General features: G+C 62.2%; 1 protein-coding gene across 1 annotated transcript in view; it reads right to left on the bottom strand.

Moving 5' to 3' along the window:
- ZC3H3 (zinc finger CCCH-type containing 3) overlaps positions 1–16255 on the bottom strand; it is an 86356-nt gene that overhangs the window by 24483 nt on the left and 45618 nt on the right. The window contains exon 5 of the mRNA XM_041769286.1: positions 2093–2277. Coding sequence (XP_041625220.1) covers positions 2093–2277 — 185 coding nt within the window. The remainder of the gene's footprint in view (positions 1–2092; positions 2278–16255) is intronic.

Genomic DNA, 16255 nt, shown 5'->3' with positions numbered 1-16255 from the left:
GGGCAGACAGCTGCCACCTGCAGGGGCCTCCTGGGAACCCACCTGCTCCTGTGGCCTGGGTGCTCAGGAGGGGCTGGAGGCCAGGACACAGTGCTGTGCTGTAAGGGGAGGTCAGCGTTGTGGGGGAGGGGGCTTGGCAGCCAGGCCCCCACAGGCTTGTGCTGGGAGAGAAGGACGGAGCGCTCCACGACCCCGATGCTGGCCCACCTGCTCTCTAACCTGAGGCGGCGACAGCAGCATCGGCCTGGGCTCCCCCAGCCCTGGCTCTCCTCCCTTGTACCCTCCTCTCAAGCGGCTGCCAAGTGGTTCACATGGGCCTCCTCCTCTGTCTCCAGGTGCCTCTCCTCCCACCGCAGACCTAAGTGGCCAGGCGGGGTACAGCCCCACCCCAAAGGCCTATCCAGCCCCCTGGAGATCAGAGTCCATGTGGAGAGACCCACACACAGCCCAGGGCACATGGGCAGCGGGGCCCTGGCAACGGGCCATGGCGGCCCCAAACCATAATCCACCTCTGGGTCCCTGCATGTACAGTGTGAACCCCAGGGAGGAGTCCCGCAGACCTCATCACTGGGGCGGACAGGAGGGAAGGGTGCTGGAGGGGCTGCTGTGGCCTGTGACGTGCTGGGCTGAGGAAATGTCAGCAGAATGGGCATCCCCAGTAAGCTCCATCCAGTCCCCACACAAGGACAGCAGGGACAGAGCCTGGGTCCTGCCTGCTGGGCTGGCTGTGGGGTCAGGGGTGGCAGGTGGGGGCAGACAGAATGACGACTGGGAAAGGCCAGCTCGTCTTTCACTAAGGAGGCCCAGGGGGAGGCTGGGGTGAGTCGGTGCAACCTATAGAGAAGCCCCATCAGCTGGGGCCACCCAGAAACACCCTGCAGAGAGGCGGCCCAGAAGCCCTCTCTGGCTCCATCAAGTCCACACACCAGCCTGGCTAGGGACGCTCTGTGAAGGACCAACAGCAGCGTGTGGGGCCTCACAGACCACGAACACCGATGCCATGGGCCTGCTGAGCTCTAGGGTCAGAGGCTCAGAGTGGGGCCTGCTGAGAGGAGGGGGCAGTCTGCTGACCTTGGGGCTGAGTCTCATGAAGGCCCCGCGAGGAAGCGCAGGCAACGCTCTGCACCTGCTCCTCCACCGGGGGACCTAGCTGAAGCCAAGGTGGAAGGGCCCTTAGATGACACAGCCCAATCCCTTGAGAATGGGACGGAGAAATGGAGGCACGGAGATGGAGCAGAGCCATGGCCTTTTGGGCCCCCAGTGCCTTCCAGGGGAGCCCGGCGCCCCCAAGCCTCCCTCCCTCCTCCCAGTGCCACAGAGGCCCCGGGGACACAGCCGGGCGAGGGCTTTCAGAACAGGACCCCAGCCTGCAGCTGGCCCCAGTGCCCCACCTCTGCCCTGGGCCAGGCCTCCTCTCCCTCCCGCTGGGTGGGGCAGAGGACAGGGGCAGCCGGGCCTCTGCAGGCCCCATACTGCCTGCAACCTCACCCTTTTTTTCTTGACAGAAAAGGATAGGGATAAAATTGGACTGAAACCAAAATATTTTCTAGTTAATTTGTATAATAAGTGAATCCAAAGCATTTCCTTCTCCTCGGCCTGTTTCCCCAGGCCGCGGGGGCACGCGCGGTGGCGGTGGCTGCCTCCAGACACAGTTGGGAGGCATTGCCAATGAGATTAGGGGGCGCCGCGGCCCCAGGTGTTCCCTCGCCAGGGCCGTGTTTACGATACCTGGCTCATCTCCTTTGTCCAGGAGCAAAACATGGAAAATCTCGGCCTGCTCAGCCAAGCGAGAGGCGGCACGCTGGGGGGGGCTCCCCAGGGGACGCAGAGGCCGAGAGGCCTCCCCATGCGTCCCGCCTGCTCCAGCTGCCCCATCAGCTCTGGCAGGGACAGCCACAGGGGACCTCCCGCCTGGCCCGGGGCCCTTGCGGGGAGCAGTTTCCCGCGTCAGCCCCCGGAGAGCCCTAGGCCCGCCTGCCTCAGGTCATGGTCAAGCCGCCGCTGCCCGATCCATGACATCCATGACGCAGGGTGGGGGTGGGGGCGGGGAGCGGGGAGGTGGGGAGTGGGCCCCCACCTTGAGCAGCCTCACCTGTGCGCAGGAGGGGCCTGCTACCGTCCCCACTGGGCCGGCTGTAGGTCTTGGAGAGCTTGTTGGCCGACACCTTGTACAGGACCCCTCCAATGCAGCGGTAGCCTCTGTTCCGCCACCGAGGAGAGCCGGGCTGGGCCTTCCCACCCGCAGCAGCGGGGCGCAGGCGGTTCAGCACCAGAGACCTGTGGAGACAGGGAGACCCCGTTGTGGGTGGAAAGGGCACAGGTAGGGCACAGGCTCCCCACCCCCCCAGCACATACACCCCTGGTACATCCCTTCCGACAGGGCCTCTTGAGAAGGCTCCGCACAGAGGCTGGTGTTCCTCACCACTGCCCACCTGCCCCACCTGCCCCCAGATGCTGCCCCAGCACACACCACCCTGGCCTTTGGGACAGCGGATGCTCTGGCGTCAGCAGGCTCTACTGCCTGCCCCTCCGTCCACCATACGGGAGCCCAGCATCGAGTGGGAGGGGACAGCCTCACAGACTCCCACCCAGGCAAGCTGTCTGGGGTAAAGGCGAGGTGCCTTAGCATCACGGGCTGGAGGAGGCCTGGCACAGCCTTTGGGATTAGCTCAGTGGGTAACCCAGGTGGTCATCTGCCCTCTGCCTCCCTCCAAATTCTCCTCCAGCAGGGTCCTGGGCCCTATCCTGCCAGACACCTGCACTCCCTCTCTTTGCCAGGAAGCCAAGAGCAGGGGGGTTGGGAGGAGGCCCCAGATGTCCATGCTCAGATGCCCCATACAGACAGCACGGCTGCAGTGGCCAGTGGGTGTGCCCAGACAGCACCAACCATGGGCGTGCAGCTGTCCTGGCTGACCCCCTCCCCACAGCTGTCACACGGGCAGGCTGCCACTGCAGTGAGGTGACAAGGCCGTCCCACTCGGGTGCCTGGCGTGGAGACCAGCCAGCTTCATAACTCCAGAGAGGCGTGAGGCCTTCCCCTCAGGACGTATTTCAGCGATAATTTGTTTATGCAAATTGACCTTAATTCCATATTAGTTCAGATTTGCTCATAATGTTATTACTACCGAGTGTACACGCTGCACCCCACCGGCAAACCTGGGCCTGTGCGTGCTGGGGCCTCTAAGCAGCGGGAGGGGCAGGGCGTGATGAGAGCAGTCCTCACCATAGCCACCACCACTAGTGGGACCCGGAGGGGACCCGGCCGAAGCAGGAGGGTGGTCAGGTCCAGTGCAAGCGTCACGCACCTAACCTTCTGGGCTCTCTGACTGTCCTCATGTCGCAGGCCTGATGAGAGCACAGACACCCCCAAATCCCCATCTGGGGCAGTAGCAGACCCTTTCCCGGGCACCCAGGGATGGGGAGGAGTGCCTCCATACACGATCTGATGAGTGCAGGAGGGACAGGACAGGCCTCGGGGCACCTGGGCACACAGGCTGGTGCTGCAGCACACCCCCAGTGACAGACTCACCCAGCAATAAGGTACTGGAGGTGGAGCAGCCCTGCTCTTGGGCGCAGCTGCCACCCCGACCCTGTGGCCCCATGGCCCCCTGGGCCTTGGTCTCTCTGCAAGTTGGGGGTGATGGCTGCCAGCCCAAAGCCTCTGAGGGCATGTTAGACAAACCCTGCGCAAGTGAGCTGGGCACTGGGGAGGCCCAAAGCTGCAGTGTAAGGACAAAGTGCAGGCAGAGACGGACACCGCAGCTGTACGGCACTTAACCCAGCTTCCCTTAATTAAAATTCAAGTTCACAAACACCAATCTTGGGGAAAAGTCCTGCCAAGGGACCCCCGGCTGGCCTAACTCGTGTTGTCCATGCCCAACAGGCTCCAGCTGTCCCCACATAGGGCACGTCTCGGCAGGAAGAGGTGAGGTGGGGTGGGTGGGCATCCCCTGGGGGAGGCAGACAGGCTTTCAGATTTTCCTCAGACCCTGGGACCCCAGCTCTGCCCACCTAGGTCCCAGAGTATCTGCGTGTCCGGTGAGGACCTGCCTCAGTCCTTTGGCTCGCTCAGAGGCCAGGCCAAGGTACGAGGAGGGTGAGGCCAGACAGGGTCATCATCTGTGCCAGCCCCCGCTGCAAACCCTGTGGTGAGCCCTGGGGGCTCAGTAGGGGCTCTGGAGCCGCTGCACGAGCTGTGGTCACTGTCCACAGGGCAGGGCTTGGCCAACTGAGAGCTGAGCCTAGGGCCAGGGGCCACCAGAGCTCGCTTAGCCAGAGGGCAACAAGCCCCCTACAGCCCCGGCCCCCAGCCCCATGTGTCCAGAGCCCTCAGGGGTCTCACCACCGACGAGGCAGCTGCTCCTTCATATGCCACACGGGCCAGGGGCAGCACCGGGAAGCCTCCACTCCAGCAGTCCTGGAGGCTGAGCGCAGCGGCAGCAAGCCCAGCCCGTGCACACAACACATGCATCTGTCAGGGCCAGACTCCAGACCTCCCGACAGGCCCTGCAGCCAGAGGATGCAGCAGCCGCTTACAGGAACAAGGACACCACTCTTAGCTGCTTCTGCCCTTGGGGCACGGACCCTCCTCTCCTGGGCCCCTACCCACCCCCTATGTGCACCAGAGGATGCCACAGAGCATGAGGACAGGCCTGTACCCCACCTAGCCACCTGGGCACAGCATCTCAGGACCCCACATGCCCCAGAAACCTAGCCCTTCAAGGGGTGAGGAAGCTCACCCGTGGGCGGGTGCCCCTGGCTGAGGCCAGACAGGGACCTGTGGAGATGGAGGCCGGCAGGACCTTGGTTCAGAAGGAACTAGAAGCTTCAGGACATATTATGTTCTGGCCCCAAGGGTGGTCCCATCCAGGCCCACCCCACAGCTCTGACATACAGGAACCTCAGTCTGGGGCTGGTAATAGCTCACCCCAAAGAACGGGCTCCAGGGACGCCCTCCTGACTCCCAGGCCAGGGACTGGGGCCACACGTCGCCAACGCACCTCTGGAGAAGTACCCTTCATGATTTGTTTTGGCTAAAAGGCTTATCTCAGGTGACACTTCTCTCCCGGACATTGTTGATTATTCCCACAGTTATTTTTATAGATGAATGTGACTAATAGATCTGTCTCCTACTCCCACCAAAAACCATGCCCCTGGGTCTTAAGGCAATTACAGGATGATCGTAGACTACAGGGGGCGGCGGGGGGAGGCCCAGCAGCTCTTCTGTTCTGTCCTGGCCCAGTGTTTACGGTCTATGCACATGCACCTACCCGAGGGACCCCGGGAACAGCCGCGGGGCCCGCAGCCTCCAGGGGCACAGCCAGGAGCCCAGTGGAGCCGCAGGGGCTACTCAGAGGATGTGGATGCACCCACGGAACTCGGGGGGGGGGGGCTGGCCAGGACTGCAGAGGGGCCCACCTGCCCACGGCAAATGAGCCCCGCCTGCAGCCGCGCAGACCACCTCTGCCCTTCCCTCACCCCTGCCAGGCCGGCTCGCTGACTCGGGACCTGTGGCCAGGCGGGCGCCGAGCGGGCAGGGGGCTGCCTTGTAGCCTTTCATTGCCGTGGGTGTCACAGCACTCCGGTAAATTGTTACCCTAATGGAGAGGACAGGCTTTGGAAACCAACTGTATTGAGAAGAGGGGATAAAATTAATGAGATAATAGCCGGGCCAAGGACCCGGAGAACGCTCCTGCCCTCGCCGCGAGGGCCCTGTAATTCCTTTTCTACAACAGGAGCCTCAGATCTAAAGGCTTCTCCCATCCGTCCGGCAGGCCCACGCCGCCAGGAAATTTCATTAACGCTGGAAAATAGGAAAGGTATTAAGCGTGGATAATGAAGGCCAGGGAGGGAACCGTGCCTTAAGATAGTCCTCTTTCTCGCCTTTGTAATGGGAGGCATGAACTTTCCCTTCAAATCCATTTCTAATCCATTTGAAATACTACAGCAAATTATCTTTCCTTCAGCCCGAAAGCGGCCAGCCAATTTACTCCGAATAGAAGTGACAATGCCCCAGGATTTATCACCATAACCTTGACTACACCAGGGTGAGGGCTGGGCCCCCTCACCCCCCCGGGGGGCACGAGGAACGGGTGGGGGGAGATAACATTTTAAATGAATAGCAGTGGTAATGGGGAGACAGACACACACACCACAAAAGTAGGTTTAACAGGAAAAGCCATCCACGTGGCCAGGGCCCGGGCGGCAGCCGGCAAGTCCGGCCCGTGGCCGTGAGGTGCTGCGGGTGCCAGGCAAGGGCGCCCAGGAGGGCGGGACGACGTCGGGGCCTGGGCCAGTCGGGTGGGCACGGCGCGGGCCTGCTCACCCAGAGAGCCGGGGCCCCGAGGGCCGACCCGCACCCTCACACACCTTCCTCCGCGGCAGGGTGAGCGGGCCCCGAGGCGCCCCAGGCTCCACCGCTCCCAAACCCAGCTGTGCCAGCTGTGCCAGCTGCACCAGCAGCACCGGCGCCCTGCCCAGCCTGGGAGCGGGACCTGCCAATCAGCAGCCCCTCCCCTCCCGACACCCCACAGCAGGTGCCGCGCTCTGCTCCCCCGACCCGGGGCTGAGGCCAGCCAGCCCCCTGGGCCACCTCGGGTCAACTCCGGGGAGAGGTTCGCTCCTGGCCAAGGGCACACGCGGGTGCAAGTGGGCGGGGGGCAAGGGAGGTGGCCCCAGTCCCTAGGGGGCCCTGGGTAGGGGAGTCCCAAACTGGAAGCTGGCCTGGATGCCCAGGCCTCCTCATGGGCGTCGGCGATGGCACCTCTACACAAACCCCACGCAGGCCGCCCTGCACAGCAGCCCCCACTAGCTCGTCCTGAGGACACAGCACAGGGTACCCGGTCCCAAGGCTCCCATCACAGGCCATGTGGACCTGGAGAGACCGGGACAGACCTACAGGCAGGACCAGCGGGACTCGGTGGCCACAGTGAACCATCAGGCATACAGGTGGTCTGCGGGGGGTCCCTCCCAGCCCCTCCGGGACAGCTCCTGGACCCTGCATGTCCACACTGTCTGCTTCCTGCGTTCCACACAGACCCCTCCTGTCCCCTCCCCTCCCTGGGGACCCCCACCCAGCCAGCGACTGCAGTCACCGACGGAACCTACCACACCGAAGCTCTCGCTCCCAAGGCAGGCTGGGGGCCCACCCTGCTTCACAGCTCCCTGGAGAGGGGTCTGCACCTCCCTGTCCCACTGGCTGATTTGAACAGCACGTGGGATCCAGTTCTGTCCACATTCCACTCGCACTCTGCAGCAGCCCCCACACCCCTCGAGGGGAGGTCTGTGAGGAGACCCCGCAGGCTGGGCTGTCAGGCCCTCCTGGGCCACTGTCCCCACGCGCCCTCCGGAGGCCAGGACTCCAGCGCCACACTGGACAGCTCTGCTTCCCAGGAAGTGCTGTGGTGCCTCCTTGCAGGGGCCTCTGCACGTGCAGACCCTATGCCTACTATGGGGGTCATCCCAAGATTAGGCTCAGACGTCAGGTCCTCAGGACGCCTTCCCCTATGCCCGCCCCCCGCAGCTCGTTGTCACAGGCCCCCAGCCCTGGCACAGGGCACTAAGGCACCCTGGAGCAGCTGGGGCAGTTTACTGCGGTGCCCCTGACCCAAGGCCATGCTGGTGTATGGGGGCTCTGTTGGCCTGAGCCAGGTGCTGCATGGGGTCCTCTTGGGGCTCACGTCAGGTGAGAGACGCAGAGAGGACACATGTGCCAGGGCAGGCAGAAGGGGCAGGAGGGGCTCCGGGAACAGAGCGGCCTGAACACACTGCTGGAGGATGCACATGGAGCCTGGACCCCTGGAAAGACCCTGGGGCATGAACGCAGTGGGTGGGTAGACCAAAGCTGGGAGGCTACGGCCACTGTCCAGGGCTGCGGGAGCACAGGTTGTGGGTGACAAGACCCAAGGCCGCGGGTGCAGTTGCTAGCAGAGGGGCTCGGCCGGGCTCCTGGCCAGAGCTTGACCTCCAACCCCCATTGGCTGGGCAGGGTCAGTGCGTGGCCAAGGACCCAGCAGCCTCTAGGTCAGGCCATGCAAGCCGTGGTGACCGTGCAGGAGGTGGGCAGGCTGGCTGGGGAGCAGAGAAAACAACCGGGGAAGCATTTTTCAGGAAATGGAGCACGGTTCTGCGAAGCTTCGAGGCGAGCGGGGAGTGCGCCGTCAGCAGAAGCGGAGTGCCCGGGGGAGGCGGCTCTGCACAGCGAATCCCAAGTAGGTCAGGCTCAGCCGCCACCGTGACAGGCTGCAAAGTGCTTAAGTGGGCTTTCCACGGAAACGCTGACGGGCGCCACCTCAGCTCAGCTCGGAGGCCGTGGGTGTGCACCCTCATGTGCTGCCGGGGGTCAGCCCGCAGCCCATGCCCGGTGCAGGGGCAGGGGCCTGGCGACGCGGGGCGGTCTGCAGGGAGGGGGGCCCACGCAGGACCAGCAGGGTGGGAGGGGAGAGGACAGCCAAAGTGCAGGCCTAATGGAAGAGTCTCAGAAACAGGGCTCAGTGGTCGGGGACCCCACACGAGGCACAGGCCTCAGGACGACCAGGGCCACCTGCTCTCCTAAGACTCTCCTCCACCCCCACAACTGGCTCCTCCAGGTGTGGCCCACAGCCAGCTCCAGGGGACCGCCCCGCCGCTCCTGCTGAGTCAGGGCTGGGGCTCACGCCCGGCTGTGGCCATCACCCTGCAGCTGGCTATAGGTATTGACCTCCCACCTGGACTCGGGCCACCTTGGTGCAGGGGCGAGCTGAGTGCTCGGCCTCCTGGGCACATCTCACAGGAGACTATGGGCCTGGGTGGGAGCTGAGGCCTCGGGGGCTGGGTGACCTGGGGGTGGGCTTGCCATTGGGCCAGGACATGCCCACAGTGGAGGCCAAGCACCTAATAGTGGCCCTGGAGGGTGGGTGGGGGTGGGGTCTAACCTGGAGGGCCACCCGAAGGCTTCAGCACTGAGGCTGCCGCTCCATCCCGAGGGACCCCCGCCCCCCCGTCCCATGGCTCCCCAGGTACTAGCAGAAGTGATTCAGGACGTCCCTGGCCAGCCAGCACGCTGGCGGGCAACACTAATTGTGCTGTGCCCCCATTACAAATGCCGCGGCTCCATTATGAGGGGCTGGGACTGTTTTATGTGCTCACATCTATTCAATTGGTATTTCGATCAATGGATGCATTACAAGCTTTCCCTTTAAGAGCCTAATAAACAACAAGATGGAAAGTAAAATTCTCCATAAAATGACACTTTTAAAAATCCATTTCAGCTGCAGCTACTGGTGTTCTGTACGTTAGCTGCAAACACCACGTATTACTGGGCCTCAGCGGCCCCACGGTGCAGGGTTCAGCTGTCGGGGCAGAGGGCAGGCGCCCGGGCTGGGCCGCTCGGGACAGGGCCCTCTATCCCCTGCACCTGGGCATCACCCTCCGGGCTGGGCTCTCAGCCTTGGCGCCAAGGCAGCTACTGAGGGGCAGGGCTGGCCCCACCTCTGCTCCCTTGCCCACCCCCAATGTCTCTCCCTCTCTCTCTTCGGACAGCACCCCCCTGCCCCCCTCACCCCTATTCACTGTGCACAGCGAGTCCCCACTGACCATTCCTCCAGCCCTGAAGTGGCCCTTGTCCCCACAACTGCATCTGGCACAGGCTACATGTTAGGGACTAGGGACGAGCCCACGGAGGAGCAGAACTCAGCTCCTCCCACGACTCTCTGGGAAGACCTGGCAGGTCATGACCCCAGCTGGCTTCTGGCTCCTTGGTTGACAGTCCCCAAGGGAGCCCTGTGTGAGCCGCCTGGCCCACCCTGTCCACCACCCTCCCGACAACAGCCCAGGAACAAGGTCACCCCCAGGGACATTCAAAACACGCTGAACCTCAACCCTCTCTCCACAGCCCCCACCCCCAGCCTCCAGACCCCGAGCTCTGTACCTCTGAGCCCTGGGGACACTTCCCCAAGGCTCCCTCCTCAAAGCTGGACCTGCCAAGGTAGTCTCCACCTCCAGCCTGTGTCCCTGGTGAGAGCTGGGCTAGGCCTCCTCACACCCCCTGCTGCCTGTACACTGTCCACACAGCGACCCCTTTCCTGTGCCCTCCCTGTGGGGGCCCCTGAGACCTAGGCCAGAGGGGGCCCTTGCTGAGCTCTGGCAGCCAATGTCTGCCATCCTCCCCTCGGGACAGGTCTTCTCAAGGCCCCAGTGAGCAGCCCGGTGTCCTGGCCTCCTTCAAAAGGCCTCCTCTTGCTTGCGTGGAGGCTCCTGCCCTCACACCTGTGCTCTCAACCAGGATGTCTGCGGGGCCTGGCCCCTCCAGACACAGCCGCTCCGCCCTCCCTCTCTGGTCCCCGGTGCCCACTCCACTGTTCCAGGCAGGGGGCCCTAGCTGCCTCACCCCCTACCATCCAGCTCCATCATTCCCAGCACCACAGCCCCCCTCCCGTGGCCACAGCACACCCTCCTCACCCCCAACTCTCACACGAGTTACGCCTGCCCCTCTGGAGACGCCCTAGGACACGCACGCTTGCCCAGTCATGAAGGGGCCCTAGCATCTGCAGAGTCGAGCTGAGGGGCGCAGGAGGGCGGCTCACACCAGAGGCATGTGACAAAGTGAAAATGTAACAAGAGCCACACAGAACGCATGAGTCCTGGCGCTCATCATGCTAAGGAGACGACCAAGCAAGGGGATGGAAGAGCCAGGGGCCCCCACCCCGTCACCACCTTGCAGAGTGGACCACATAGCACGTGTGGCCCGGCTCCCCCAGAAAGGGACTGGTGTCCCCAGTGAGCCACGCAGCTGGCACAGACAGCAGGAAAAGGCACGGGCTCAGCACTCAAAGGTCCCGAGAGTCCGAAGGTGAACAGCCCAGCTCGCGGTGAGAACCCCGCAGAGTCAGCACCCTTCCGGGACCCGGCAAGACCCGGCCGCGACATCCAAAGAACAGCAGCACCGACTCACCCTGACGGAAGCCCGTGGTCGGCGCACCCAGCGGCCGTGCAGAAGCCACGGGCTGGCAGGTCCCTGCGCAGCCGGGGGGAGAGAAAATAAAATGCAATTCGGCCGGTTTGGAGGCTGATCGGCTGGGGAAGGCTGAGAAACTGAGCCAACGTTTCTAACGTTCACCTGGAAAAACAAATGTTCAGAAGCAATGAAGACAAGACAGGCCAGGGGTAAGGACCTGGGGTCCAGGAACAGCACTGTCTCCAGTCCCCTGGACGCTAGCAGGGCGAGCACTCATGTCAATAAGCACGTCTCTGGGGTGCGTGGGCAGTGAGTTGGTCAAGCGTCCCACTGTTGGCTTCAGCTCAGGTCGTGATCTCAGGGTCGTGAGACACAGCCGCACGTCAGGTTCCACACCGGGCGTGGAGTCTGCTGGAGATTCTCCACCCCCCTGCCCATCCCCACACCCTGCTCCCCTCTATAAAAAACAAAACAAACCACACTCCCGCAGCATGGTTACAGCCAGGGAGCAGCAGGTGCCGGTGAGGCCACGGGAGGCCAGAGCGCTCTCCTGCTGAGGACGTGCGTCTGAGGACAGTCACGGTGGGCGCCAGCCTCACTGCTGCGGTGCAGCACCCCCCACCCTCCGATGGAGCAGGTCCACAGCAACGAGGGCTCCAAGTCAGTGGGCGAGATGCCCCACAAGACAAGGGAGCGGCAAAGACTAGAAATACTCCCATCAATGTGTCATTTAGCACAGCGACTGAACTGCCCACACCTCGAGGGCAAAGTACAGGCTACTGCTACCCACAGTGACCCCCTTGGACCTGGGCAATCTCGGGGTCTCGGCCAGCTCGCGCTGCTGGACAGCACCCCAGACGCAGCCAGCACAGCTGCTTGCTGACAAGGCCTCTCCTTCCTGCCGGGCAGGTACCACCCCGTGCATGTCCTCACGAGGGGCTCCTTCTGTACGCCTGCAGAGAGAGCTCAGGGTCTCTTCCTCTGCTCCTAGGACTCCAACCCTATCAGATCAGGGCCCCATTCCAGAGACCTCATTTAACCTTGCTTACATCTGGGAAGGCCCCATCTCCACACACAGCCCCACGGGGGGCAGGGCGAACATTAGACCATTCGGTCTAACAAATGGTGAGTAAATGAGGTTAGACACCAGACGGGATCAACTGTACGATTCCATTCACTGAAGCTCAAGGACCCGAGGCTGAGCCGGTCTACACCAACAAAGGCCAGAGCAGTGGTCATCTGTGGGATGAGGTGGGGTGGTGGGGTGCTGGGGGGCACCCGAGGGAGACTCGGGGGCAGGGCTGGATCTGCCTGAAACCCCCTGCCTGACGGGGGGTGGGGGGGCTGACAAAAGAAAAAATCCATAGAATGATCACTGAAGATACAAACTGTGATTGTTTTGCAAAAGGAAAATCAAAGGGGAAGATCTGTGCAGAAAGCAGGGTACGGGACGAGCACTTGCACGCAAGAAAGGTGACATTTGCAAATAATGGAAAAAGCCTTGAGACAACCAAATAACTATCAAACAAAATTAAATTTGAACTTTAATCTTATACCACATCCCCAAATAAATTCCAGGTAGATTAAAGTTTTAAATGCAAAACTCAAAACCTTAGCACTAGAAGAAAATATAACTGAGCTCCTATAACCTTGGGGTGGGGAAGGCTGTTCTAAACAATCAATAGACTAAGTCTTAAAAGACTGACGGACTGGAGTACGCAGAAAAGCAAAGAGGTCCGCTGAGAATCCTCATACACAAAACTGGAAGGCAAAATTCAAGCTGAGAAACAATGGATCGTCTCTGATAAAACAAAGGGTGACACCCTGAATACTCAAGGGTCTTGCGAACTTGTAAGAAACAGGCCGAAGGCAAACGAACAGTAAACATAAAAAATGTTGAACTTGACAAAGAATATGAATGAAAATAAATCAAAACTGGATAGCATTCTCCTCCACGAAGCTGTGGCAAAGTTTTTGGCAGTGGCCGCTGCGAGGGCTGGGAGGGCTGCGGGGGTGACCGCTGGGCCCTGCCCCAACACCCAGAAGGGGGCTGAACAAAACGATGATGGAGAGGCACAGCTTCAACTGCCAGGGCCCGAGGGTCCCACCGGGACATCAGGCTGTGTCTGCCCAGCTGGCACGTCACCTCCTCCAAGAAGCCTTCCAGTCTGCAGAGCAGGGTGCGGGTGGCGGCTGAGTCTGGCACCAGCCCGCGGGGTCCACTCCCCCGGACTCAGGGCGTTGACGCGCACCCGAGGCCCTGCCCGCACCAGGTGGCTCCCCCGGCAGGAGGCAGGAGGCGGGGCTGGGGCGAGCGGGGCGGGGCGCGGGCGGGGCGCGGGCGGGGCGCGGGCGGGGCCCGGCCGACCTCCTCCTGCCGCCTGCCCCGCCCCCGGCCAGGCCCGCCTAGGGGACCCGCTCCCGTAATTTATGCTCCCCCGCCTATGCTTTATGGCTTTCTTAATTCGGCTCCTGCTACTATTAATGTAGTTAATGCTGAGATTATATCTATTTTCTGGCGTCAGGCGGTGATTTATTCAGGCCATTTTTCCGGTGGAGGCTCCCACGCTGTTAAATCAAGTGCTTGCCAATTAAGTGCTGACTTGGGAAGTGGACGCAATCTTAACAGACATCTAACCGCAAATTAAACCGGGGCTCCTCGCTCCGGGGAGTGGGCGGGGCAGCCGGGGAAACCTTGCTGACTTGCAGGAAAGTCACAGGAGAGCCAGAGCACTCCCTCCTGGGGCCGGCGCTGCAGGCCCGTGGGGCCGTGGGGCCGTGGGGCCGTGGGGCCAGGCCAGCGACGGGGGGGCTGTGGGAGGGCAGGCAGGGGTCCGCCGGCCTTCCCCAACCCAAGACGTAACACCGAAAACAAGGCACCTCTCAGACAGCCCCACCATCCCCTGGCCGCCCCGCAGCCTCAGCCTCAGAATGGACAGCCCGCAGCCGGCTCCGCAGCTCCCACCGGGGCGGAGCCCATGAGGGTGAGCCAAGGCCCCAGGGAGGAGAGCCGGTGGAGGCGGGGCTCACCCAGCCATCCCTGAGGCCACGCACCACCCTCGGGAGGGGTGGGGAGGTGGGTACAGAGGAAGGTAGGCAGCGCCACGACCAGGACCAGACAGGGAAGGACACCAGCGCCAAGGCCCAGCACCTCTGGAACCGCCCAGAGAACCTGCAGGTGACACAGGGCAGGGCGCATGCTGGAGGAGGCAGCCAGGGGCCCTTCCGGCACGGTCCTCAGCAGCTGGGAGGCTCCCCAACCCTGGAGTAACGTCTCCTGCACCCGCCTTCAGAGGCCCTGGCCCAGCCTGAGAGGAGAATCATGTTTTGGGGTAAGAGCAGCCTAAAGGGTTGATATATGCAAAGAGTTAAATACGATATTGATTATCTGAGCGATGCTTTACTACTCCCTCTAAAACCAGGATAAAAGTGGTATTTAAAACGCTGTTTGATTGTGTAAGGCACCCAGGTACTACTGGGCGACAAGGACATTTTATTTCTTCCTGTCAGAGGCAATATTTTCAGCTTCCTCTGCTCCTCATCTCCAGGGACATCTGGGGTCACCAGTGTTGGCACAGGAGGGCCCACAGTGCTGGCCAGCTGTGGCCAGGGGGCCCAGGCACAACCTGAGGGCAATCTCCCCAGAGTTCCACAGGGAGAAACTCTATTTTTTTAAAGATTTATTTATTTATTTATTCATGAGAGACACACAGAGAGAGGCAGAGACACAGGCAGAGGGAGAAGCCGGCTCCATGCAGGGAGCCCCATGTGGGACTCGATCCCAGGACCCTGGGGTCATGCCCTGAGCGAAAGGCAGACGCTCCACCACTGAGCCACCCGGGTGCTCCCTCCACAGGGAGAAACTTAACAAAACCTGAGGCTTCCTTCACAATAGTCCTGCTAGCTTCTAGAAGAAGCTTCCCTCTGGCAAACCAAAGGGACACATGTGCTCTCTCTCACTTTGTCATGAAACACCTACCCCTGGCCGATGGATCTCTTCCTCCGTGAGCCACTGGCCCACAGGAGGCCACACCATGGCTTGTGGTTTAGCCGTGGCAGTGGCAGCTCTTACAAGGTCCTGTCCCCCCTGGGATTTGCCCCCAAGGATGAGGCCTGGGCGAGGCACCTGCCTGCCTGGCCCCTTTCCCACTGCTTCCCCCAACGGGCTGGCCTGAAAGCTGCCTGGCAGGCCTCAGCCACTCAATCCAACTCCCAAAGGACAAAGAAGTCGTCTGTACGTCACATGGATCAAGACACAGCGTGCTACGGCAGGCGAGACAGGCTGGCCCAGGCAAGGGGACACAAGCTTGCCAGCACGGCCGCCCAGGGGCAGATGGCCCAAGGCCCATGCACGTCAGGGACGGGACGTGGCTCGGGAAGCAGGATGGCTGCCAGAGGGGGCTGGAACCTGCCCTGGGCCACTGCTGAGGCCTGTGTGCACACAGGCCCTAGAGCCCCGATACCCGCTTCTCCCGGCTTCCCAGTGAAGGAGGGAACCCTGTTCCTGGAACCCGCAGCATGCCCGAGGAGCCAGCATGCGGGGGCTCCACACACGGCAGCTCCGCTAACGGACAGAGTGCCAGGCAACAGGAGCAGGACAGGAGGACACACGTGTCTGTGCAGAGCCAGGGACAGAGAGAGCAGAAACGAGAAACCCAGACACATGGCGGCGGTGACAGAAGCAGCAAGGCACAGACCAAGGACGGGGCAGCCAAAGGCTCGAGGGTCAGAGACACAGTCACAGACGTGAGCCCCGCAAGGCCAGGGGGCTGGCCGGTGACGGAGACTGTCCCAGAGGGGATGCACGGCACAGCATGCTGGCCTTCCCAGGGGCTGCTGGGCCCAGTCGTGGCTCCACCCCCCCAGGGCCTCCTCCCTACCAGCATGGGCTCTGGGACAGACACCAGGAGCCCCCAGAGGGAGGTGAGCATCCCTACCTGATGCACAGGCCCAGCCTGAGGTGGCACGAGCAGGTGTCTGTCCCCTCCCTTCCCACGAGGGCATCACCCATCCCAGGGCCCCTCCCCTCCCATGCCATTCACAGACGGAGCCTGGGTGCTACCCCAACATGCTCTCACTACACAGGCTGTGGCTGTGATGCCTATGACCCCAGGCCAGATGCCTGCAGTCCCCATGGCCAGCAGGGAGGCAGTGACATAAACAGTATCGGGGGGGGGGGGCAATGGTCACGGGGCCACATGATCACCAAGGAGGACGGGCCAGGGGCTCAGGCTGACAGGAGATGTTAGGTCAGCTCCATCCTGGCCCCCGCCACAGCCAAGGGCCCGATGGCCATAGGGGCTCCTCGCCCTCACTCCTGAC

Source organism: Vulpes lagopus, chromosome 9, assembly GCF_018345385.1.
Source record: "Vulpes lagopus strain Blue_001 chromosome 9, ASM1834538v1, whole genome shotgun sequence".
Classification (NCBI taxonomy): Eukaryota; Metazoa; Chordata; class Mammalia; order Carnivora; family Canidae; genus Vulpes; species Vulpes lagopus.
This window is presented reverse-complemented; position numbering and strand designations above follow the sequence as displayed.